The sequence below is a fragment of the Amblyomma mixtum genome, chromosome 5, assembly GCF_055824585.1.
Source record: "Amblyomma mixtum isolate Tamu chromosome 5, ASM5582458v1, whole genome shotgun sequence".
NCBI classification, from domain to species: Eukaryota; Metazoa; Arthropoda; class Arachnida; order Ixodida; family Ixodidae; genus Amblyomma; species Amblyomma mixtum.
Window position 1 is genome coordinate 14,883,063 of NC_143016.1, and position 26,247 is coordinate 14,909,309.

Sequence of the window (26,247 nt, forward strand, 5' to 3'; positions counted from 1 at the left end):
GCGGGCTACGTGCAGAAGCTGTACGCTAACAGTATTCAGCTTTTTTTTTTTCTTGAGTGCAGGTAAAGAACAGAAGCACATAAGCACGAAAAAACACAACACTGGGCACGAGCGTCACTTGGGGAACGAAAGATTTTCAGCAGATCGAGCAGATACATGTCTCCGACTGCTGCTGTTCATATTGCCATGTTTGAGGATGTTGCGAAGCATAAATTGGTGGATGAATACTGTGCGCGTCTTCATGAGAGCTGCCGTCGGCACGCATTGTATCCGCACGCTTTAGCGTAAGCAATGTTTTTGTTATAACAGCTCGATCTTTTCTTACTCGGGCAAGAAACTACGTCGAGGAAGAACAGCACATTTGTCCCGGACCATTGCACAACACAAAGCGGTCTCTGTACCTTTCGTCATCACTCTTGAAACACTTCTGAGACGCTCCAAAGACCATGTTTCCTCAAGCTTCACAAACGAACTTTTGTTTTTTCAAAGTTGAGCGGCGGCGACAGTTTTTTTTTTTTTTTTTTGACGCAGCGAAATCCTACCTCGAAGAATAAACGCATTACGGACAAGGACCCGCAGCCGCCTTTTTTTTTTTTTTTTTAAAAAGGAAGCAAAAATGAATGAATTCATAGAAAATGGTGGTTTCTTCTATGAATAATAAAGAAAAAAACGCTTTCTTATGGAATAAATTTATGGATGTGCAGAAGAGCTAAGTTCGTTACACCGTCAGAGACTCGCACTGGAAGGGACGCAAAGAAATGGCAGACAGCACGGGAGGACTATCGGACTAATCGGATCAGCTGTGCTCCGATGGAACAATGAGTTCGTAATGCTCTGAGACGCGAGATAATTTGCTGCGCACACAGAGTGGTGAGTCTGGGGCACATGTAATGCAAATAACTTGATGAAGACACTGATTATCCCGAAGGAAAAACAGGCTTAGGGAGACTTTGTACAAATAATTTACACGGTGCTTGAACAGTCGCAAATTCTGACATTCGAGTCGAGACGCATAAAGAGTTTGACGCGTACCCTTGTATTCCTATAGCATGACCGTTATGCACATTGGAGCGTGGTTTCTTGTCGGCGTTGATAGCATTAAGCACAATTTCTTCTATCCTATCATACGAGGCGCCAGTGTACTACAATACAAATGTATTGTATAGGCAGTGTATAGGCATACAAATGTCTCCGTATCTCAGGCGGCTGTTTTTCAAAACCCATACATAGCAAAGAACCGCTTACACTGGCCGGATAGCTGCGCTGTTTAATAGGCAACGGTTCATTAAAATCAAGCATCATGAAGGTCTAAGTTTGAGGATAGCGTTATGAAAAATCGAGCGATCTCAACGAAATGAGACTGTGACATGCCTCTGGAATGCAGATAAGCTTGCAACAGGGCGTTGGATATCGTACGAGAGTGGTTGTCTGCTTGTTAGATGCAGTCGCTGCGGCGAAGCATCCATTTCTTTTAACATTTTCAGTTTTGGTCACCACCTGTTAGGTGGCACCATTTAGGCAAGACAATAGGATTCAGGAGCACTTTTAAAGAAAGATGGAAAAACAGAAGAAATGAAATCAAGAAAGAAACACAAGGATTGAAGAAGGAAAATAAACCAGGGCAGAGACAAACACAAAGAAAGGAAAAGGAAAGGTACTGAGATAATTCATATTTACTTTTGGGGGGAAAAGGGAAAAAAAAGTGGTTTTGCGAGCATCGCGCGTGCCAATAACAGCAGCATTGATTGACAACCCCATATGCGACATTCGTTAGCAGCTCCATTCAAAAGCTGCTCTCCTGCATGTGTTTTATTCTAGCAGCGTGTATTAGTCCTCTTGCATATGCTTCTCTGCCCAATGCATAGAAAACTGAGAAGAGAAGAAATACATGAAACAAGCTCAAGATGTCAAATATGTTTCTTTAGTGACGGGTGCACAAGTTATTTGGAAGCACGGTACGACGGGTAAGCTTGTCACGGCATGCTGCGGCGCACGCAAAGCTGTTCGGAGCGGTGACGTCATCAAAGGGCTGGTAATAAAAGCCAACAAGTATGCGCATGCTCTGATAGCCCGAACCGGGCGCCGTGCAGTGTGCACAATTCTCCGTCAAACCGCGGTTATTTTGTGACAAAATGCGGTTTACTAGCAAACATCTCACACCGTCCAAATCTGGCTCGTTTCATTCTTAAACGGAAGGCGTAAGTAAGGAGGGGCAAGTTTGCAGGCTGTTAGTGGGGGAGGGGACAGGGGCTGTCGGGTCGTGACCTACCGGTGGGGGGGACGGGGGCTGATACACACTGTCGTCGTCCTCGGCGCCGTTGTCTGGCTCTAGCGCACTGTCCGGCGCCGGCGGCTCAAAGGGCCCTTCCTCGGGGGCCACGGCGGGCGGCGGCACCGCCTGGCCGGCCTCGACCGCCGCCGCCGCTGGGCCTTCCAGCACCACCGACTGCATCCGACGCAGGGCGCGAAGCTCCGACGCCGCCGACTGCTTCCTCTTCACCGCCTTGTTTTGCGTTCGTTGTATCGAATAACGCGTATTCGTTATATCGAGTGTGTATGATTTTGAGCGCAGTAGGTTCCGATTGGTCCGTATGGGTGAAGTTCCGGTTCCGCAGGAGTGAATGAAGTTTCAGTTGTGAGTGTATAGTTCGGAAAGTTTGATTTGAGGAAAGAAAAGAGGGGAAAGGGAGGGAGGGAGGGAGGGAAAGAGGGGGATCGCGCACTTTAGAACAGAGACACACACTTGTATGAATGCACGTGAACAGCCGCAAGCAGCTCAGAGAGATTATCGAGATTTTTGGCCTATGCCTTCGAGAGATTCAAGTGAGTTTGAAAGTAGGGTAGTACTTTAAACCTACTGCGCAAAGTAATCAAATAGAAAGAATAAGAGATAGAACTGGGATGGCGCGCTACTGCACTGCCTGAGAGAGCTAGCTGCCCTAACTGAATATCTCCTGGTGTAAACGTCTCACTAAAGGCCATGGATGAAGTACTTAGATTCGGTGTAATGCAGCTGTTAAGACGTGCTTCTTATCGGTGCTTATACAAAAAAGCTCTTCCCGCGCACTAAACAGAGATAAAGCAAGTTCAGTGATACAGTATTGCACGTGCTTCTCAGGCTACAGACGCGAAACTGTTTCTGTAAGCGCATTTAGCGCCGTTTCCATTATTTATCCTTATAAATACGGCCCTCAAATAGTACAGCACTCATCTAAGGACAGCCTGTTTATGTCTCTGAGCCCGTTTTATTATTATTTTTTAGTGAAAGCAATAAAAGAGCAACATCATTGCATGTGGCATCCCAAGCACTGCACCATTATTGGCAGCTAATGTGGCGAACATTGCCAATAAGTTACGTTGCGTTTTCTCGTGTTTATTTTTTACGTTAATCAGGAAAGTATACCGGTTGTGTTAGTGTATAATAGCACTTCCTGCGCCTATCAAGCTGTCTGATTACTTGCCGTTCAGTTGCTGTTGTTGGTTCACGCCCTGGCCGCACACTTGGCGTCCGAAAGTAGACTTATGAAGTCTTCCTTACCAACCGAACGCAAATTTTCCAGTGAAAGCAAAGCGAACTTGTTTCCTTAAGCTCATCCACGGCTCACTGCTCGCTAAACTAATAAAACAAGCAACCTGGAATACATAATATCAAATCAACATCGAGCGGTCACTAGAAACAAAGGTTCAATAAAGAGAGCACAGTTATGTATTTAAACGTAACATGAAAAAGGTACGCTCAGAAGTAAAAAAGAGGCTGCGCAAATCAAAAAGTTCATTAAACGCGGATGCGACGACATTTTAGGAATAAAAAAAGCAAAGTAACTGGCAAGAACCACACGTGTTCGAAACATATTGACTGATATCTTATGGATATCATGTGTTTTCGTGCTCTAAGCAACTTATACTAGTAACCAAAGTGAGAGTCAATGGCAAAAAGAAAAAAAATCAAAATTTGTACTACGAAATAAAACTGAGCAGTTGTAGCAGCTGCCTGGTAATCAACTCTTGTAACTACACAGTTTTCGAGCAGAGACTCCGTATGAGTAATGAATGTGCTAAGGAAAGGGGGTCAACAAACACCACATAGCAGCCACGTTCATGCAGGGCAGCGTCTGGCTAGTTGCTATCACTTCATTTCTACACTTTTGGGCAGCTGAGGGATCTATGGCCAACACGATATGAGTGTGAAAATGGTTTCCAGAGTATCTACTGCACACAACTGTTGCGAAGAAACTTTTCGTTCTTTTTTTTTTCAGGAGAGTAATTGCAGTTTGGAACCAAGATGGCGGAAGGACTAAGCGAGCGCATTAGAGGAAGGGGTAAAGAGAGGGCAGTCCAGTGACTGTACGAAAACAACTTAAAAAGCAGCAAGCAGTACTGTTCATTCTGATCCTTAAGTGACGTACTTGTGACATTTAGCGACGTCTTTTTCGAGACAAACCCGCCTGTATTTTACGAAAGGGTTGAACAGCGCTTAGAAAGTCAGCGGCGGGGTCAATTAAGTATGAAATATTCGATGGAGGCTCTCATGCGCATATAATGTGTTTTCATCGTTGCCAATCGTGCCTTGGAGCTTCTGAGACGACGATGTTTGTCATAGTGGGAGCGACTTGACCTTATAATTTGTCTGCATATGGATAGAGCGCGAGTGCAAATACCTTCGACATCGCGAAGAGTTTTTTTTTTCACATTCCTGGTCACATTACGAGAAAAGCCGGCGGCGTGTGTGTGCGCGCGCGCGTGTGTGTGTGTGTGTGTGTGCGTGTGCGTGTGTGTGTACTCGCATATGGTACAGAAAATCCCAGCGATTGCAAGAAAAATACGCCAAAAATTAAGTGACGTCATCAAGTGGCCGTATGGCGCGGGAAAGTCGAGCACCGCCACTTCAGTCAATCCTATACATGTCGTTCGTCTATATATACTCGCGACTAGCCGACCTCTATGTGGCGCAGTCTTCCCGACATTCGTACCAAACTATGACGGAAGCGTTTGCCGTACAGCGTTCAGGGTGGGGTGATATCGTATGATTTCTCTTATGAAATAGTTGCATATAGCATCCAGCATATGTGCTAGTTAAGTTTGAGGCTAGCTTGCGACAAGGACTCAAACCGACAATATATGCTCATTAAGGCGGAAGCTTGGGCAAGTTGGTACATTATATACAGGGTGTTTCACCTAAGACTTTCTGCAATTTTTAAAAATAAGCTATTTGAATTAGATGCGTGCTTTTTCTGGCATTTGAATTAGATGCGTGCTTTTTCTGGCATAGCATTGTCAGTGGTGTAGTACATCATAATGCAGCTAAGACGTGCTAACTAGCAGGCTTGTTAACCAATATTTAATAGTTAACTTTTAAACTATTACCGTTGGGCTCCTTAATTATTGAGAGGCATGTAGCCCACCGTAAGTAATGTCCATATCCGTTTTTAGAATTTCGAGAACGTGATTATCCTCGGCGCTGTGGCCCAACAAATTTCGCCTACATCACGTCAAAATACATGCGTTTTGAGAAGCTTGCAGGCAAAGCAACCTCTGCAGTGAACGTAACTCGTCGAGATAGCCAAAATTTGTTGGGCCACAGCGCCGAGGATAATCGCGTTCTCGAAATTCTAAAAACAGATATGGACATTACTTACGGTGGGCTACATGCCACTCAATAATTAAGGAGCCCAACGGTAATAGTTTAAATGTTAACTATTAAATATTGGTTAACAAGCCTGCTAGTTAGCACGTCTTAGCTGCATTATGATGTACTACACCACTGACAATGCTATGCCAGAAAAAGCACGCATCTAATTCAAGTAGCTTATTTTTTTAAAATTGCAGAAAGTCTTAGGTGAAACACCCTGTATCAGTAAAACAGCGCTAGACACGGTACGAAGGAAGCGCCTTGTGTTGTGTTGTTCTTCCTTCGTCCCGTGTCTAGCGCTGTTTTACTTATATATATATGCTCCTTCAGCTGTAACCCTGCCCAGACTTTCGAGTCAAAATTATGATGCAACCCTTCGTCATACAGCGTTCATTCTGGCGTCATACATCGAAAAAAAAAATCTCCTGAAATAAACTCACTTCGAAAACTGCAACGAAGCGTCTAAGTCATGCGTCCGCGACATGCTTTCGCGTTTCCACACGTATCCAGTCTTAAGTGTCTGTACCAAATTTTTCTCTCCTTTCAAGTTTCCTTGATTTTTTGCATCGAAAATTGAGAAGCAAACTATTTGAAAGAAGTTGAGTGATTCAGCAATTCGCCCCGTGTGTAGCTACCTGACCTCAGCCCTTGTTTTTACAACGCTTACTTTAACTTACTTACTTTAACTTACTTTAATCGAAATTGAGGGAATTGCGCGCTGGGGTGATAAAAACTCGTCCCTAACTAAACTTCCACCGCGTACCTCCCGTAAAATCAAAAACAAATTTCTCCTCGGAAAAGTGCTTCTTTTTTTGTCACAATTGAATTCAAAATGAGCACCCAAGCACTCCCTAGCGCTCCCTAATAAGAATTTTTATGTGATCACTACAGCAAACTCGCGAAGAAAGGAAGTCCTCTTTTTCGTTCAGTTGTACATTCCTCAACGCCTACGCCGCGACAGATGTGAGAATTAAATGCCGCTAGCGTTTTAAAAGATTAATAAAGTCAAAATTTTCGCAATTTGAGGTCTGCTTCTTACGCCTGCACCACAAGACTCACCGTTCAAGTCGTAGAGAGTTTAGCAAGAAAGTGAGGGTTATATAAAGCGTGCTCTTTCTATATGTCTGTTTCGGAGGGAATATGTCGTCCTTACTGATGCCCTTAACGATACGAACTGTTCACAACATTCGGAAGCGTTTCCAAACGCTATGCACGGGTCAACCAGAGTAACGTCTTCACTGGCCAATGAAATTTCAGTTTTCCTCTACAACGATATCAGTTATGCTTTCTACATTATGTAAGGAAGGATCATCATCACCATCAGCCTCAATACGCCCACTGCAGGGCAAAGGCCTCTCCCATGTCCCTCCAATTAACCCTGTCCTCTGCCTGTCAAGGTCACCGTATCTCCGCAAACTTCTTAATGTCATCCACCCACCTAACTTTCTGGCGCCCCCTGCTACGCTTGCCTTCTCTTGGAATCCACTCCGTTACCCTTAAGGACCAGCGGTTATTTTTCCTGCACATTACATGCCCTGCCCAAGCCCATTTCTTCCTCTTGATTTCGGCTAGGATGTCGTTTACCAGCGTTAATGGCACAATATTATGTCTGAAGATAAATAGACTTGTGAGCGTCCGCATATCGACTTCACCGTTATCCTCGCACGCACAATAAAAAGTTCGCTAGAGACACTTAAGATTGCTTGCGTGTGGGAGCGCGAAAGTGTCGATGGTTCACTGTTTTCATTGCACGCGCGCACACACACACACAACCGGCCGCAATAAAATCTAGTGAAGAAATGGCTCGCTCTACTGTGTGTGCCGTTTCCGGTGGCGCGATCTATGACCCCAGCCAACCACACACACACGAGCGTATGACGCCACCCGGACGCTGTACGACGCAAAAGGATCTATAAACGATGGTACGACGCACGGTTGCGCCACAATTTCGATATGAGAGTCTGGGAAGGCATAAAGTTGAAGGTGCTTATGTGGTCGGTTCGAACCTCTGTCGCAAGCTAGCCTTGAACTTGAGTAGCACATGTAAGCTATATGCAACGAGAAATCGTATGACACCACCCGAAACGCTTCACGAAAAACAGTTGCGTCACAATTTTGGTACGAATGTCGGAAAAGCTGGTGCCACATGGAGGTCGATCAGTGGCGATTATATATAGAAGGATGACATGAATATGGTTGCCTGAAATGGCTGTGCTCGGCTTGCTCTGCGCGTCGCACGGCCGCTTGATGACGTCATCATATTAAGGCGAAAGCCAACGTTACTAGAACAAACTCGAAAGCCTTTAATGCCTCATACTGTCGTTAGCAGACGCGTCGGCAGCCGTGTCGACAGACGCGTCGGCAGGAGTGTCAACAGACGCGTCGGCTGCCGTGTCGACAGACGCGTCGGCAGCCGTGTCGGCAGATTCGTCCGCCTTTCGGCGTCACTGCTTAAAAGGCTCAAGGTTCCAACATGAATAAAGGCGCATCTAGTGAATGCATGGGCTTCATAAATAAAATAAAAAAGTAAAGTCAAGAAATGGAAAATAAAAATAAAAATAAGAAAATAAACAAGAACAAAATAAAAATAAGATGTGAAAATAAAATAAAGAACACTAAAATTAAGAAAAGGAGCAAAAAATAAATAAATAAATAATAAAATAAAATAAAAATAAATAAAGAACAAAATATGAAAAATAAAAAAGTAAATAAAAACAAACAATGGCCAGGAAACGCTTTCGCCTTGCAGCACTTTAGAGAGCCAAAGTGCCCCCTGAATTATTTTATTTATTTATTTATTTACAGAATACTGCAGGCCCTTCTGGGCCCTAGCAGGAGGGGCAATACAGTGCAAAATGAATATACAAAAATAAAACACTGAAAGAAAATTCGAAACACAAAGCAAATAAGTTAGATGGCGTCAATTTCCTATTTCTTCAATGGAGTCAATGTCACATGGTGCTGTTAAAGGTAAAGCATTCCATTCAGTTACGGTGCGGGGGAAGAAGGAGTATTTAAATAGGTTAGTTCTAGCGGTGAATGGAGTTAGTGAATCAGAGTGGCGATGTCTTGTTGGTCGTGGAGCGGAAAATGGCTTGACGTAGGGATCCGGGCACATTGACAACTTGTTATGTTTGAGAAGGAAGAGAAATTTTAATCTGAGAATTTTACGTCTTACCTGCAATGTTTGAATTCGGTTTGCTCGCATTATGGCAGTAGGTGAGTCGGTTGAACGGTATTTCGAAAAGATGAATCGAATGGCCTTGCGCTGGATCATTTCAAGCGCTTGAATGTTAGTTTTAGTAAATGGGTCCCACACAATGCAAGCGTATTCTAACTTGGGTCTGATTAATGATGAATAGGCTAAAAATTTCAAGTCCGCAGGAGCATTCTTCAGTTTGTGCTTGAGGACACAAAGTTTACGAGACCCTGATGCACATACGTTACTTATGTGTTTGTTCCAGCTTAGATTATTAGTTATCGTCACGCCAAGATATTTATATTCAGTTACCTCCGAAAGTGGAAATGATGGAAGAGCGTAAGGGTATAAAAGGCTGTTTTTTTTCTTGGTTAATCTCATAAATACGGTTTTCTGAGCGTTAAGTTTCATGTCCCACTGGTTGCACCAATCCAGAATATTGTTTAGGTTTAAATTGAGTAATAGTCGGTCTTCACGACAGTACATGCGTCTCTGGTTGAACGGGATAGGAAGCGTACAAGAACAGGTGTAACCTTCTTAAAACTCTCCCCGACCTCACTGTCACTACTAGCACTCGCGTTGTTAGTGCTCTCCTTGATAGACCGTGAGGGCAATCGATGAACAGCCTCAACATCTGCCTCGGAAAGCAGCGGAAGTTCGAGATCAGTGGCCAAGACATTAAGCTTTTCCAGTAGGTTTTCATTTTCATGATGGGGCAGCCCAAGTATTTCTAAATTTTGGCGTCTGCTGTACTGCTCTAGTTCGTTAACTTGTTGCCTTAATTCCTGGTTTTCTTGTTCTGCTACCAGAACCTCGAGTTTTTCCACTCGCTTTCCGAGGGCAGATATATCTGCATCCTGTTGCTTCATTTTCGACAAAACTTCGTCGTATTTTGTGGACATTTCCTGCATAAACTGCTCAATACCATCCACAGTGGCCTTTATCTCTCCTAGTGCGTCGATTTTCGATTTGATCTCAAGTACTTCTGTGAGCACGAGACGAACATCTGTAATTTCACTTCCAAGATTCATTTCCGGTTCCTCGCTTGTTTTCTTGCCACTATGGTTGCTTCGAGCCTTAGCTGTTTTGCATGTTGGGCATTTCCATGCTTTTTTTGCAGTTTCTGCCTTTTTCTTGTATGTGGCTTCACTTACCCCAGAACATGTGCCAAGATGATACACATAACAACACTCTGAGCATGTCAGAAACGCTTCATCCTCAGAAAACTGCTCGTTGCATGCAAGACAAGTGTCAGCCATTTTTCACTTGTCACGACAGACCGAGCAGTCAGCAGCAGCGGCTACCAGAAAAAAAATAGCTAAAGTTGCATTTCAAGGGGAAAAGGAGGAAAAAAAAAAAACCAACCTGTAAATTAAGGTGATGTTTTTAGGGCACGGATAGTAGGTTTTTTTATTCTGTTGTCTCTCATAGTACTTCTCCAACTGTAGATAAATGTTTAAGATGAAATTACTGCAGTTCACTGTTAAACAATCCTTTCTGTATTTCCATTTCGTTTTTATGTCTATTTTACTCGCTGAATGTCTTGTGCTCTCGAATGGGAGCAAGAAGGGCGTGGACTCTTTGTCAGGCATCCTTTTGCCTTTTAGTCTGCGCCCTAGGCAACTGTACCATTGAGTTGTCTAAATAAACACTTTGACTTTGAAAAACAAAACACAGTCATCCGCAAACAGCCGGATTTGAACGGGATGAGTAACTACTTTTACAATGTCATTCACATATATTAAAAATAACAGGGGACCGAGGACACTTCCTTGGGGAACACCAGAAGAGACAGGCAGGCTGTGTGAATAATGGTCGTCAATACTAACAAACTGCTTTCGGTTAGATAAGTAAGCTGAAACCCAGTTAACTATAAAGTTAGGAAGACCAACTTGTTTAAGCTTGTCAATTAATTTAGAATGGGAGACGAGGTCAAATGCTTTACTAAAATCAATGAAAATAATATCAGCCTGGCCGGTTTTATCAAGTACAGATGCGAAACTGTGACAACCGATGTTAGTTGAGTTACAGTAGAAAAGCCCTTCCTAAACCCGTGTTGAACGTTAGAAAGGATATTGTTATCGTCAAGAAAACCGATGATGAACTTGGCTATTATGTGTCCTAGTAATTTGCAACAGGTTGAAGTGAGAGAGATCGAGTGAGAGTGAGAGAGATCCTTGACATCGCTGGGAGTTTCTGTACCATCTGCGATTACACACACACACAGCGCCGCCACCTGTTCTCGTAACTGGACTATAAATGTTTTTGCATCATATGACTTGATCTGCTGGCGGTCTCGGTTTCCACGCTAAACGGAACAAGTTAAAAGAACAACTTGCCGCTCATTGTCAACCTGGGACAGCATGGGTAAGTTAGTGTTCCAATTGCTTACTTGCATCCACATGAGTGCCGCCATACGGCTACATCATCCCGCTTGGAATACTGCAGTTCCCGCTTCGAGTTGTTGAACTTTGCTAATTGCTAGCCATCCTGGATAGCCTATTTGGTACAGCGACTTCCTCCGGTAGCCTGGTGGTCCCGGGCGCGAGTCACGGGCAAGGACGGATTCTAAAGCTATATGAATTTCGTTTGCAGATTATGACTGTACTCATGTGGACGCTAATGAGAGGCCCCGCAGCGGTGCCTCAGTGGTTACGGCTCTCGGCTGCCGACCCGAAAGACGCAAGTTCAATCCTGGCCGCGGCAGCCGGATTTCGATGCAGGCGAAATTCTAGAGGCCCGTGTTCTGTGCGATGTCAGTGCACGTTAAGGAACCACGGGTGGTCGAAATTTCTGGAGCCCTTCACTATGGCGTCTCTCATAGCCTGAGCCGCTTTGTGACGTTAAACCCCAATAAACCAACCAAACCAACCAGCTAATGAGTGATTATTCTCTAACTGAATATCTGAAAGATTTACGCACGAAATTTCAATAAGCAAAACGTTCACTGATGGTAAAATTGATTCCCTGTGTGCGCGATACGCATATCCGCGTTCTTTTATATTCCGTACCATCACAGTCCGCAACTCTTTCTTGCTGGCCGAGGAAAATGTATAGGGCACAGCGTGTCCAAATTAACGGAAGGGGGCTCTATTTACTATACATGAAGCAGGGATCAATGAGGGAGCTTCGGGTAACCTCGCTGGCGTTAGTGCAGTTTCATAATTGTGCGAAAACCGAGCGAAAAGTGAGTGTTTCATGTATGAGCGCTAACCAACCATAATATTAAGCGAATTGACGTACTGATCACGACGGCCATCGAGAATAACGGCTGCCGAACAAGAGCTGCGCTTCATGGGAAGTAGCGGGGCCAGTTGGTTCATTTTTCAACTTAAAACAGTGCGCAGGGACAGGACACAGTCGAGAAACACACAGACACAGCACTGTGTCTGTGTGCTGTGTCTGTGTGTTTCTCGACTGTGTCCTGTCCCTGCGCACTGTTTTAAGTTGAAAAGAGCTGCGCTGTAATTACTGTTTTTTTTAATGCGCTACGTTTTGACGAGGACAAACAGAAAGGACGAGTTCCTAGCACGAATCACAACTATGAGCTGAAATTTTTTTGCACCCACATTTTTTTCTTCTTTTTGCGTTAGTTGAGACTCATATCGCAGAAGCGTAAGCGCACGTCGAAAACAAAAACTGTTGTTGGTTGTCGCTTCGTATTGTGAGCTTGTCGCTTCTTTGTGTCCATGTTGTGCTTTTCGCTAAACCTCGGTGTTAGACTCGCTTTCGCAACTTTGTTGAACATAAACCCCGCCTACCTCGCGTCTCCATGAGCGTGGCAAGCCTCGATCATACAACGTCTGTATCCTGGTCAGTAGGGTGTCAGTTCCCTAACTAGAGTCGACTCAATAGCCTGATCAGGCGGTAAGCTTGTGTACGGCTGCCCGGGAAACCTGCCGATCGGCGCTATATTGACGGGCACCGAATGGCACGCCCCGTATCCATCGATTCCTGCCCCGTAATTAGATGAGCTGTCTTTCTCGTTTCTTCGGAAGAATAAGAAACCGACGAAAGCTAAAAGACTTCCGGAGCGGAAGCGCTTGAGAAGGAGGCCCGAGGAGCAAGCGAGAAGGATGGAGCTACCGTGCGGCGTAAAACGAGATACGGTCAAGAATGCGCCAATGAAGGAAAAACAACTAAGCGAAAACGCCGGCTGCATGGATCCTGAGCTGCCGAGTCGGCGGCGCCAAGAATTACGTTTTGGACGCCAGCCCAAATGGCAGGTTACAAACTTCACGCTCTTGCGCCTGAAGTCCTCTCATCTTTGGCCCTTTCCGTCTTCGTTCTTTATTTATTTTCTTAACCACAACTTCGCTTCTTGCATGCGTATCGCTTTCGATTTTCTTAAAGAGTTCCGCTTTATTTTCTGCTCCGCTCTTTCCCTAACATCTCGTTAAAGTTTCTTCATTCATCCGCACTTTTTTTGCCCGGGTGCCTTTTCCCCGAGAACAACACAAAAAGGAGGAGTTCTGGAAAGGAACATATATACCCCTATATATTAAAGTACGAGTGCACTTTGCGCATGCGCGTTGATTGCGTTTTTCCCGCCACTTTCCTGCACGAAATGATGCCTTGGCACCGAGCTTTGCCTCCCTGCATTCACGCACAGACCTGTCTGTTCTTCGCTATCGCTGAACGCTTCACGCCCCCTGTCTTCTCGGAAAATAGAACCGACGGCGACCTGCGTTCACGAGTGTCGGCATTCATCTCGCTCCTTTAATACTCAGAAGCGCTCAACAACGTCCGCTTAGTTCAATCTCCCGATGCTTATTAAACTTGACATTTGCCTGCTTCGCATAATGCCTCCCCTTTCTGCTGCCTACGAAGCAGCAGAAGAGCACACGTTTTTTTTCCAACGTATTCGCGGGACATGAATTGGAGGCAGGGAGGCTGGGAGAGGAGCTGTAGGCGTGGATAGGTTTCAAGGATGCAATGTACGGCTATGAGATGGGCGGCCCTTCATGGTCCTTTTCATTGTTGTCATCGCAGGAAGCTCGCGTCGTTTCCATAGACAGCTGTAATTTACATAATTGCCTATTGGTGCGATGGGAATTTCAGCGTGGAAGTAACAGCTCGGCTGTGAGATGTGGCAGAATGGCAAAAGAAGAAATAAAGGTATATATGAAGACAGCTAACAGCCCCTAGCAGAATAATTCCGCTCCGTGAGCGGGGTGACAAGAGCACTAAACCCAAATGGGCTCCTTTATTCTACTACTTTATTATTCTCAAAAAGAGTGATGTCTTTTCTTTGGTTCAAAGAGACTGATGCCAAGCTTTTGTTGCATCGGGTTATGGACAGAACTCATGAACTCTTTTTTTTTTTGTGTGTGTGTGTGGACCTTTGATTTCGACATGGCTTCATGACTTGTGAAAATGGAACCGTTAATGTAAACTTGTTTTTCACGCAGTCGCGTCAGAAAAAGGCGATGGAACTGTCACCCTAGCGCCCTAGGCAAAAAACCCCACTTTTAGTGTGGTGTACTGTCTTTCTTATGCTGCAGAGTTGTTATTATTCATCAAATGAGCCATAAATAAATATTCAGACCGTTCTTATCAACAAAAGAGGAGCGTTTTGCTGGCTGCATATTGTTGCGCGAAGGGAAAGAATGGAAGGCAGTAAAACAGACAGAAAACAGAAAAACCAAAAAAGCTTAGCTTGAAATCACAGAAGCGCTGGCCGCCGCAGCGCCTCTATGACGCCACAGCTGTTATTTAGATTGACGGAAGTGGTCTGTGAAATGACCCATGTATTTCTACCCAGCCACGTTCTCCTTCGCTCTTTACTGCAAGGAAAGCTGTTATAGCTTTGGTTTAGCCATATGGCACTGCATTCTGTTCTGAAAAAAAAAGGAATAGCCGCAAGGCTTTAATTACTTTGCGCATAACGTAATTTCAAATATTTCATTTATTTTAATTTATTTCAAGAAAATTAAATTATATTTTTGCATTGGAGGCGCTAACTCCCCCCTCCCCCTATAGGCGGTTTATTGTATGTTGCATTCTATGGCCAACCATATCAGGGGAGAGAGCGCGGAGTGGAGAGGAAGAGAAGAGACCCTATGCCCGTTTAGAGAGGAGAAGGAAGATTTTAAGTGTGAGAGGGAAGAGAGAGAGAGATACGGTGAGTGGTTACGGATGGCCAGATCAGATGTCATTGATTGCAATGAGACCGGCTTGGCTTTCTGTTACGGCTGACTATGTTGACTCCATGGCCAAACACAGGGCTAATTGTCTAAGCCAAAAGCTACAACAGATTTCGCTGTTGAATGCCCTAAGCCGGTAAGGTTAACTCTACAAATGTTTTCTTTTTGGTTATTATATTTGAGTATTCCGAGTATATGAACTGTTTTCTCATGGACACCTGCAGAACTGCCCAATTAGCGCGTGGTCGCGCGCATGAAAGTCTGCGTGGTTATATAGACCCTCCTGTTTACCTCCTATTCATTCCGTGCCTTGCTGAAATAAACATTTTTTATGCTGTCTTTTTCAGCCCTAAAGGTCTTCTACAACATGTCGAACACTGGAAATAGTCATTTATTCCTTTACATGGCACATTTTGAGGCACTGCGTTCGGGTAGTTGCCCAAATTACGGGAGTTGGTGTTCTTCATCACCTGGATCAAAGGTTAACACCTATATTGGGGTATACTACAAAGGACAGAGATACCGAAAGACGCCAGTGTTATACCGTAATAATTATGCTAGTATGGAATGTACACAGGCTTCCAAAATCATATTTTTTGAAAAGCGATGGAGGTGGATGATTACGCTGGTCAAATTCGAAAAATGAAAATCTTTAGAAACTCGCGATAAAAGCGATGGAGGTGGATGATTACGCTGGTCAAATTCGAAAAATGAAAATCTTTAGAAACTCGCGATAGTTATATTTTTTGAAAAGCGATGGAGGTGGATGATTACGCTGGTCAAATTCGAAAAATGAAAATCTTTAGAAACTCGCGATAAAAGCGATGGAGGTGGATGATTACGCTGGTCAAATTCGAAAAATGAAAATCTGGTAAGGTATAGAGAAAGAAGTTTTTGTGCGAATAATTTTGCATTCCCACGGGTTGCGGTTTCCATTAGACACCTTGTTAGACCAACAGACATATACCAACAGACTTAATGTCAGTATAGCTATCTGTTCTGGGAAAAATTCCTGACTTCTGGCCAGAGTCATTTCCCTCAACAGAGAGGATGGTGTAGAGGGGAGGGGGGTCTTAATGAAAGGACTCATTATGACCTCGACGTCGCTGTCATTTAAATCACATAAAGTCCTTCACAGAGTCATTTTAGTACAATTCCGCAGAGTAATGTTTAACCGCAATGCATGGTTGAATATTTTTTCCCGTGTAATTCGCAAGAGTTCATGCTGCTAGCAAAAAAGGGTTTTCTTTATTTTGTCTACAATCCAGAAACTATTGCACTCTGTGAACGATAAGCGCAGTTCAAAGTAGAAGAGCTTGTCCTACATAAGCAGAACAGATGAAACAAAAATTCCAAGAACTTGCGAATGGAATTAACTTCAAAGCTGTAGTTGTAGCAAACATCAAAAGTTACAGTAAAATAAAGGGCAAGAAGATAACCAAGGAGACACCTAATGCGCAGTGTTGGACCAGTGAACAGTGGTCTCGAGGAGAATTCTACACAATTCTACCAACGGTACAATGCTCGACTTCTATTAACCTGCTTTTAAGCTGTTGTCAACGGGGCTCCTGCAGAATGTAGTTTCGTTGTTTTGTTGACTAATTTCATTCTTCGTACCGCCATAATCAACTCTTGCATGCTTGCCCTTTGGAATTCATCTAAAACCTTCAAAGGGGATTAAGTAGGATGAATCAAAACTAAAACGAAAAAACAAAACGGGAAGGATAGAGTATGAGAGCTTATATGCCTGAGAATATGGCGGGGAATAAGCCCGAGGAAACGAAATTTGACGTCTTTATTATTTGTGTTTTTTTTCTCCTTCATGCTGCAGCATCGGTTTTCACAGCATTGGCCTATAAGCTGATTTTTCACTTCGCTGGGCGGAAGACGGAGAAATAACCTGCATCGTTCGAAGCCCATGTCCTGAGGTTGAATTTCTTTCGACTCCTTGAAAAAAATTTCTCCGCCTGTCACAATCACGCTCCAAGTTCTTTCTGCATGCGGACGTTGAACCGGCGCACATTTCCCGCCTTTTCTAGCTCACGTTTCTCGCAGGCGCCGAAAGCACAAACCTGATCCGCTGCTGCGCGAAAAGCGTCTGAACTTTTTTGTTGTTGTTTATAACACCTGCCGGTTTTTCCTGGGAGAATAACAGCAGCTTTTAGTTCAAGAATATCCGGCGTAACCTTACTTAACCAGCCTCTAAGCTCACGATAAACCGGCGAAGCGGGAAGAACAATGCTCAAACGTCGCCCCAAAAAATGTTTTCCCGTCTTGCTCTCGAGAACTAAACCGGCACATCCTGAAAAAGGAAAAAGAAATACTGATCATGTCCCGAAACAAAGAAACGAGAAGCGAAAATACTAATTTTACAATCAGTGTGCACGAAGTTTGCGTTATTGTGACTACCGTATAAGCTTAGATAAGCTTAGACTTTCCAAGATCCTTGCCGCATCTTCCTTTGGGGCTTGTTATCTCGCCATCTCTGCAACCAAACTTCGCCATAACCAGCGCAGCCATCGGATGCATGTAAAAACCAGCAGTCTTCCCGGAACCCTCCTCTTGGAAGTGATTACGCCACTGAGCTCCTTTGTTTTAGCGCCACCACGCGTCGCTCGTTGCATCTCTTTGCTTTCCTTCTACATCTCTGCGGTTAGCGAACTGTTTCCGCCTGAATCGAGTTACAGGCTTCAAATAATTTATTTTCTCAAAAACTTTTTTTTTTCTCTTCCTGCGGTTCTTGTCGAGACTCAAAACATCTTCTTCCGGTGAAGGCTTTTGTCTCAAAAGTTGAAGCTCTGGTTGCCAGTCGATCAAAGGAATAAATGTTTTAAAGCTTCGCTAAGTAGACAGGGATCAGCAGAAAAAACTTCACTAACCCGCTCATTTTCCCTTCGAGCTTATGAGCGTTTGCTCATTGTTTTTCTTATTTTTGTTTTATGTGCGTGGGCAGTCTAGCCCTTTCCTTCTGGAATAGCTTGCTGGGGCAGTTACAGCACGCCAGGTTCGCATTTGAAACTGGTGTACCTCTGTGTATACCTGTACATTTGTTTGCTTTGGTGTTGGCACGGTGCTCTGTGATGTTAATGATTGCTTATGACGTACTGTGTGCTAAGCTTTTTTTCAGATTTGCTTTATTTCTGAGTACGTATCGTGATTTTCGAAGGTAGACTTGTTTACTGGGGGCGTTTATAGCTGGTCATCATTATGCCACCAATGCTCGAGGGTTGAGTAACTTTATTGTGATTTTCGCAGCAGTCAGGTCAAAACCAAGATGTTAGAAGAACAGGGGAGCTCCACAAGGAAATTTTTCGGCCGTAACCACAGCACGGTAACGTTGATGCCCGTAAACGCTTTTCAGTATATACTCGTGCCTATGCTCCTCACCCACTTGCAGCAAGACAGCGTGTCGTTTTCTAATCATTTCATTAATTTCGCCTTTCTGGGCTAGTTCGTAAAATATAAACGCGAAGCTAGCTAGCTTTGTTTAGTCAATGCAAGTAGCCTTGAACCACGAGATAGATACGCTTGACTACTGCTAGTGCTTAGTTACGGTAGCGGGTGACGCTAGGCTGCCCATTCTCGTTAGCATGCCTGCAGGCACCGCCAGGCGCAAACCTATTTTCAAATATCGCGAGGCAAACACATTTTTACTTCTCTACAAAAAAATAAAGTGTCCGACGAAACTCTAACCACTTGAAAGACACGGACAGATACGAAGCGGACAGCACGTGCGTCATGACGAATCAACTCGCCAGGACAGCCATCCCAAATAAAGCACCATGCTTGCTGAAGCCAAAACTTTCGGCGAGAAGTCCACTCCAAAAATTTAAAAAAGAAATCATACTACAAGCGGCTCACAGGATCGAAATTCTATACAAACAGCAGGCCGAAGCCTTTCGCGCCTCTTGCTTTTGCTACCAGGGGTCGTTTTCTACCAATGCCCTACAGCGACTTGCAGACTATATATGACAGCATCGACAGCGCGGTGCCCGGGAGCGGGACAGCTGTAAGTGACAGCATGTAGGATCAACCTCGCTTAGAAGAGTCGATCCTGACCTGAGGTTATTTCAAAAAGGCGCCTTTGAAGCAGCTCAACTTCTGAGCAATTGTTTGCTACTAGGTGAAATGGGTGGATCCTACTGCAGAAAGTGATGAGGTGTTTCACCAAGAGCGTTCCCCTTCATCGCTACGGAAAAAAAAAAACTGTGTGTGATGATTTTTGTGCGTATAAGCAGCAATACCTAGCCAAGCTGTGGCAAGCATTCATTTATTTTTATTCTTCTGCGTTGCTTTTCTGAGATAGTCCTTTCGTTCGGGTGCTGCAGTACAACACACTTCCGTCTTTAGGAGCTGTTATTTTTCACTCTTTGCAGCCGGAAAAGGCGCCGTTTGCGGATAAAAAGGAGAAAAATCTTTTTCAAAACCAAAAGTATAGTGACACGAAAAAAGGAACGTTGCGTCCGCGGCGGAGAACAAATTACGCAGATAATCCTTTGCGACACTTCTCCAAATCTCATGCTAATCCTTTTTAATGTCCCTACTTTAGGATTCTAACTCAGAGTGCGAGTTCGGAGCGAGTTTGTCGCCTCAGTCTCTTTTTCACTCTTTACCCTCTTCCCTGTTCCTATACCTCCATCTTTCTTTTCTGGGATTGGCTGCGTTTATCTAACTCTTTCCCAACCCCGCATTTCATTCCTCGGAGAATAAAACTTTTCCTATGGCTTCCTCGGAACTTGGGAAATGCGTCCTGTTTACTTGTTAGTCTTGGTGTTTCCTTACGCGCATTACAGGCTCAGGCTTCCGTGACAACTCGTTTTCATGTCGTCACGCACAGCACGATTATGATCTATAACGTCCAGCGGCACGTATTCAATGACGTCCACGAAAATAAAGCCAGCCCGATCATCGGTCGTACGCTTCTGACAGTGTACAGCGCTCGAGGAGTGCGCACCAGACAACAAAAACTGAAATTATAGAGGATGGTCAGCGCCCGAAGTGATCATTTGACGACGCTTGCAGGTCTATATTGCTCAACTACCAACCAATAGTGGACCTAGCAAACGCAGCATGGTGCTAGGTAGATAGCTTATGCAGATAGCTCATGGCTGATGCTCAGACCATACTCAGAGATGAGCTACCTGGAACCAGGCTTTGCATCTACACATCGCTCCGCGCGTTGCGAAGCGCAGACGGTACGGACTTCGAGCGCTCTAGACAGGTCTGTTGGAGACTGTATGACTGTCTTTGTCATTCTGAGGCGTAGCTTTTGTCTAATATATAATTAAGGGAAATGTGTAAAGCAACTGTTACTTTACAACCAAAAACCAAGTGTATTTTTTCTTACGCATCAACTTAACTTGAAAAGGCATTGAAAGGATCATCCGGCAATAGGAGAAATTTATTTAACGAAAAAAAAAACGAGAGGAAAGCACGCTTATATATAAAAAACAATTCTTGAACTCATGCCCTTGAAGTGCTCCATTTCATATTTCACTACTTGTGCAATCCCGCTTCACAGGTTCGGTTTGTTCTTACACTTCCTTATTTTTTGTTCGTTCTTCCTTTCCTGGCTGCAAGGACCTAAAGGCTAACAAAGGAAAGGTGCTTTCTGCATAGGACTGGGTTGGAGAGCGCACTGTAGCTGCACACAGAGAAAATAAACGTTATGACAAACAAAAAAGGTGCATAATGAAGTGTCTCACTGGAACCTAAAGAACAATAAAACACTGGGTCTGAGCCCCCATCTCAGAACCATCCAACATTTATGGACACTGCTAGTCTAAAAGGTAGAGTGTGTGCTCGGATAATAGAGGTAGCGAAATGCCGGACTTGGCATAATATTTATTCTCTTCACCTGTCCAGCAAATGTTGTTTCTTTTTGCCTCACCGGAACGGGCACACGTGTAAGTGACTGCAAGCACACCGTCGCCGCCCTGACACTCTCTTCACTTCGCGACCCGTCCTCTCAGGTCATGCTCAAGTTTCGTGTTCGCACCGTTGTTTCGCCGGTCCCGTCGCGGGCTTATTTGCATTAATCGACCTGCAGGAGACAAACTTTCTTATCGCTGGTCGCATTGGCGATGTGTCGGCCAACGATGCGCATATTCAAGCGCGATCGACCACTCTTTGTTGGAGGACCGAATTTCTTACACTGTTTTGTTGCATTTTGCCTCACGCTTTGCATAAATGCGCCTTGTCGTGCACCGTTCAGGAACTCGCCGCAAGACGTTGTCCAACGGCAGCTGCATTTAATCGACAGCGCCCGCGCATATGCTCCTGATGTGATGGCAGCCGTGTAGCGATGTCCTAGGCAAGAAAAGCCCAACTGAGCTTCAGCATGGGTTAAGATAATTAATTTGCAATGCGCGCGTAACAGTAATCAGCCTGGCAGCTATCAACTGTACGAAAGGTACTGTTTTTTTTTTGTTTAACACAGCTGCTGTCTTTTCGGGAAAGACAGAATCAAAATGCAGGTCAAAAAGCCGTTAAAATAGGAGAAAAGGGGACGAATAATCAATTTTATCTAACGTATCAGCAGTGCTGTCTTCAACATGTTCAGGAACAGCAAGACCAGATGGCTCGGAGGTCACGTGTTGTCATTTTTTTCTAATTGTATACTTTTCTTTTGTTGTCAAGGTACTAGATAGCACCAGGTATGTTCGGCGCTTATTAAGGGTGAATGCAAATGGCAAAGGGCACTGAAAAGGCTGCGGTAGTGAAGTTGTAAACAACAGAGGAAAAAGCAGATTAGGATGACGAAGAGAAAATGAATGATTCAATGTCAACGCTGAGTTACGACTAGTTTATACATATCCACGCGACAGCTGAGTGTTTCGTGTACAGTAAAGATCAAATCTAAGTTGAAAACACACGGCTCAAATATATGAAACCATCGCCTCAACCGCACGGATTTGCATATGTAGCATTTAGGAACTCTAGTTTCATGTACGTCAACGAAACAATGCACGTTTGGTTACTCAGGCTGAAGTGTTTAATGCCTTATTTGCGGCTTTTCTTATTTTGGTATGTATACACCTGCATTGTATATGATGTATGAACATTGCTGCCCTCGCTTCTCTTTTCTTTTCTGACATTTCCTTTTGTTGGGTCAAGCATATCCTTCGAGCGCTTTTATGTAACCATAGTTTACTAATTCATAACTGCGCATTTATAGGAATCACTAACGAAGCAAAAGTCACTGACCGTGTGCCTAATTTCCTGGCACAAACGAATTGTTGCGTTTCTCACGACGTCATTCAGATGATTGGTGGACAGATCATGACTGTTTATGAAGAAAAGAGACAGAAAATGATGAAAAACGTCGAACGCAACTCCCGCGAGCTGTATTTTCGTTTTCATTTGAGCTCCAACCCAATCGCCGCAGCGATAGTTAGAACGACATGCGGTGTTTATGGAGTTGCTACTTCCCCGCCACGTCCCTTGTTCTCCATTTGGTTTTCCCTCACCGAATTGGACGTGGAATATTGGAATCTCCGTCGGTCTTTCTCATTACCGGTGCGTGTTCGAATTTTATTCCGTAGCAAGTTTTGGCAGCGCGCGCTTCTGCGAAATTGCTTATTGATCCAGGTCTCGGATCGCGCCCTCCCCCCCCCCCCCCCCCCCACCTCGCCTTTCTCTCCTCCTCTGCCACCATGACTTCTGGAATCGGCGACGACATAATAATGTATACGCGTAGAGCAACGTCGCCCGGAACACGGGCCAAGCGTGTGAATTATGACCTGACATAACCATCGGCCTGGTACTACTGCACTTCCCTCCCTAATGGTTCCCTCGCTCGTGACGATATTCGATTCGTGGTTGCTGTCTTTGTGGCCTTGGGTATTTCGATTGCTGGGGCAGGCAGGCTTAGTTCTCCCTCTTTCTCTCCGTCTTATCGTTTTTTTATTGATTTGGTTGTTTTGCGGTGCAGTATGTCGTCGGCGCTGACAGCAGAAGACACTCGGGCGCTCACCACGAATAAAAAAAAAAAAAAAAAAGCAGACGCTTTTTCGGCACGTGTCTCATGCGCCATAAGCAGAAGCGACCGTAAATGAAACAGGCTTGGCTCTGTTGACATGGTTCGAGCTCGATGCTCGCGTGAGAGCACCCAATGAGTCCCCCCCCCCCCCCCCTCTTCCCCTTGCTTCCTGCAGTAGCACGAAGCGACCTTGAGAGGTCGATAATTACGGTATGCGTCTGGAAGCTACTGGGAGCATTTTTTATTGCCAGTACGTACATCAGGCCGTGAGTGGCCGTATTTTTACACCGAGGAAAGGCTGATATGGGGAGTTGAGAGACTGCCCTGAAGAAAGAAAGAAAACCTTAATGCATATGTGAAGAAGAAAGGCGCCAATGAAAGGTGGGGGGGGGGGGGGGGGGGGGGGCGAATTCAAACACGCCTCGTGCCAAAATATTGCTGAAAGCTAGTTGTTGATTCGGCACTAAAGTAAAATAAAATCTCGTAAGCTTTAAGCTTCGAACTGAAATGCATAGTCAGCTCTTTCTGACGCTTCGCACCCCTACTTCTCACATGCGACACTCCTCCTGTCATTTGTTCGTTTCGACAAAAGTTGTGTTCGCTTGCGATTCGTCTACGCCGCTTGCGCAGTCCTAAGCAAAACTGAGCTCCATGCTCAGCATAGCAGCGACACGTCCGCGCCGTTCCAATGAATTGCTGAGCAGGGCGGAGCGTGTGCGGACTCTGCAGTCGTGGAACTCTGTGCACGCACGAGGTCAGTGGCGGGGGGGGGGATATGCGGAGCACGTACAAGCCACAGCCCAATGTAAACAACGGGGTTCGCAATCGTCTCGTTTGCGCAGCATACTCGCGTAGCATGCGCCCCCCGTCGGAAGTCCTCAGAAACATTTTCGCACGCGCACCGCCTCCGGAGACCACAAGAGCGAAACGACTGGAAGTCCTCCAAGGTGTCGCTTCAACTCCCTTCATCCTCCACAAACATGAGTGCAGGACCCCACGGCTTCGGCGGTGCGGCAGATGTGTACTGAGAGGCGATATTTCTAGCGTATTGATGAGTTGTTTGCTTTACGATATATTTCCTACATGAGTACGGTAGGAGGGTCTGAGATTGTTAGCAGACATCGCAGCCCCTTTAGGCACGTTTTGCAACTATGATTACCGCGATAAAGCTCTCTCGTTTTATCTTCACCCTATCGCCTTGAGGCGTTGAGGCCGCATGTGCAGAAGCGACCTGACGTCCAGTAACTGTACATTTGTAAAAACATGCTGAAATCTTGCGAGGAACCATCTCAAAACAGCCGGCATGCCTTAAAAAAATGTTTTTTATGGTGGGCGTCGCGTTTTTTGGTAGATGCATATGGCTTTTCTGAGTGTGGGTTATCGCTTGTTTGTTTTGCAAGCACGTCTACTTTAGAAGGCCTGAAATGGGGTGATTTGTTTGCGTAGCAATTTTCTTGTACAGGAATGAGCCAAAAGAAGCATAATTGACACCGCGAAAACAATGCTAAGTCACGATATGGACACATTAAGATCGGAATGAAATTGCATCATTAATCCTTTGGGACAGTGGGAATTTTTTGCGTGCAGTCTTCGAATGCTTCTAACAAAAATTTCACAATGTCAGATTGTTTTTCTAAACGGACAATAATTTACGCCTGAAGGATACTTGGATTTACGGTCAGCACACGAGAATGTAAAAGCGACGCCGCCTCTTTCTTGTCCCCAAGATGCGGCATCCGTTCCTCAAGACATCAGGAATGTTGGTACTATTTATAATCAATCAATCAACCAATCAATCAATCAATCAATCAATCAATCAATCAATCAATCAATCAATCAATCAATCAGTCATGTTTATTCCACATCGGAGATGTGTGGGGCTTGGCCAAGAAGCGCGTAAAAGTACACAACGCTACAGCACTATAGCACATACTATGATTATCAACATGCCTATCAACATACGGCATTATAGCACATAATATGTCTATCAGTGGTTTTTCGGGGAGAATTTTCACGGTAGTTTAATCAAACCTCACTGGTATCTCCTTCCGCCCAGCTGATGGCAGGGATCGGCGGCCAACGTTCCCGATCGTGAAACTCGCTCCACTGGCGTGAAAGGAGGAAGCTTATTGCTGGGCAACGCGAGGACAGCGGATCGCCATTTAATCACTGCTGCTTCATAGAGTATGGGGCACCCGCGTGTAAGGTTGCTGCGTTGGTAGAAGCAAGCCCAGCGGACTAACTGCGCTATTGGTCGCTTCCTTCCGTCGTTGTGTGGCAAAGACGAGGCGAGAATGGGTGCAGGGGTCTTTGGCAGTGAGTGCCGGCGTGCGGGGAATGCGACTGGTCCCCGATACGGGGTTTCCCCTCACGACTGCCGGCTTTCCCGCCGGCTCCTCCCGACGCATTCCCAGAACGGGGCTGGAGACAAAAGAGCAAGAGAGGAGGCACGGCTGACTGACTGACTGACTCGGTGACCCAGTTTCCCGCGTTGAGATTAGCCAAAGCGGTGGCGGCGTCCCCGATTCCCCAGCGGGGATTCGCTTTTATCGTGTCTCGGGTGCCGTGTAGTAATGGCTTCTGTTTCCCAAGCGCCGGCGCAACTGGGCGCCGAAGGATTTGTCCGCCGGAACTGTCGCTGGTTATCTTTTTGCACTTCCTTGCTTCCCTTTAGGTTGTTTTTTTTTTCTCACGTGCTTGGTGGAAAAAGAGAAACAGAGGGGAAGCGGGAAGGGGGGAGGAGAGTTTCTTCGTTTTCTGTGTGTCTCATTCTTGGCCCCTCAGTGTGGGTGTAGGTTCCCATTTTCTAGGTTTCCGTGCTTCATGGCCCCATTTGGCGCGCTCGTATACATTCAGGAAGCGACTAAGCCGGGTTTATTAATTCCCGCCCACTAAATTTCGCATTAATTCGTTCTGAGAGGGGAACTTGCCTTGCGCATACTCCTCTGTCGTTTCTGTTTTCCTACAGGAGCGAGAACGGCGCCAGTCAATTTCCTGGCTTCTTTCTTTTGTTTTTACTGTTGCGAAGGCACGCACACTCCTATAACCGGTGTTAGTAAAAGGGAAATGGTTCTTTTTTTTTCCTTGTTGCTTTCAAAGTTAATGTTTGAAGCAAGCAGCTGTCATGTCCGCAATCTGTACCTGTACGTTCATATTACAGTGCTAGGATTAACGCCTTTAAATACTCATTTTTTCCACGCACCATTGAGGAGTGGAACAGGTGTCCGCCATATCTCTTAACCAGAGCTGATTCTTTTGACTCAATGTTTTCTTCACAGCATTTAATTTGAGA

At 45.0% G+C, this 26,247-nt stretch overlaps 1 protein-coding gene across 5 annotated transcripts in view; it reads right to left on the bottom strand.

The window, feature by feature from the left end:
- Window positions 1–26,247, bottom strand: part of Nckx30C (solute carrier family 24 member Nckx30C) — a 197,517-nt gene that overhangs the window by 36,802 nt on the left and 134,468 nt on the right. For 3 of the 5 annotated variants that reach the window (XM_089543424.1, XM_089543423.1, XM_089543422.1), the window contains exon 4: window positions 2,270–2,503. The exons of the other annotated variants lie outside the window; for them this stretch is intronic. In XM_089543424.1, the coding sequence (XP_089399550.1) occupies window positions 2,270–2,503 (234 nt within the window). The remainder of the gene's footprint in view (window positions 1–2,269; window positions 2,504–26,247) is intronic. 5 annotated transcript variants of the gene reach the window in all.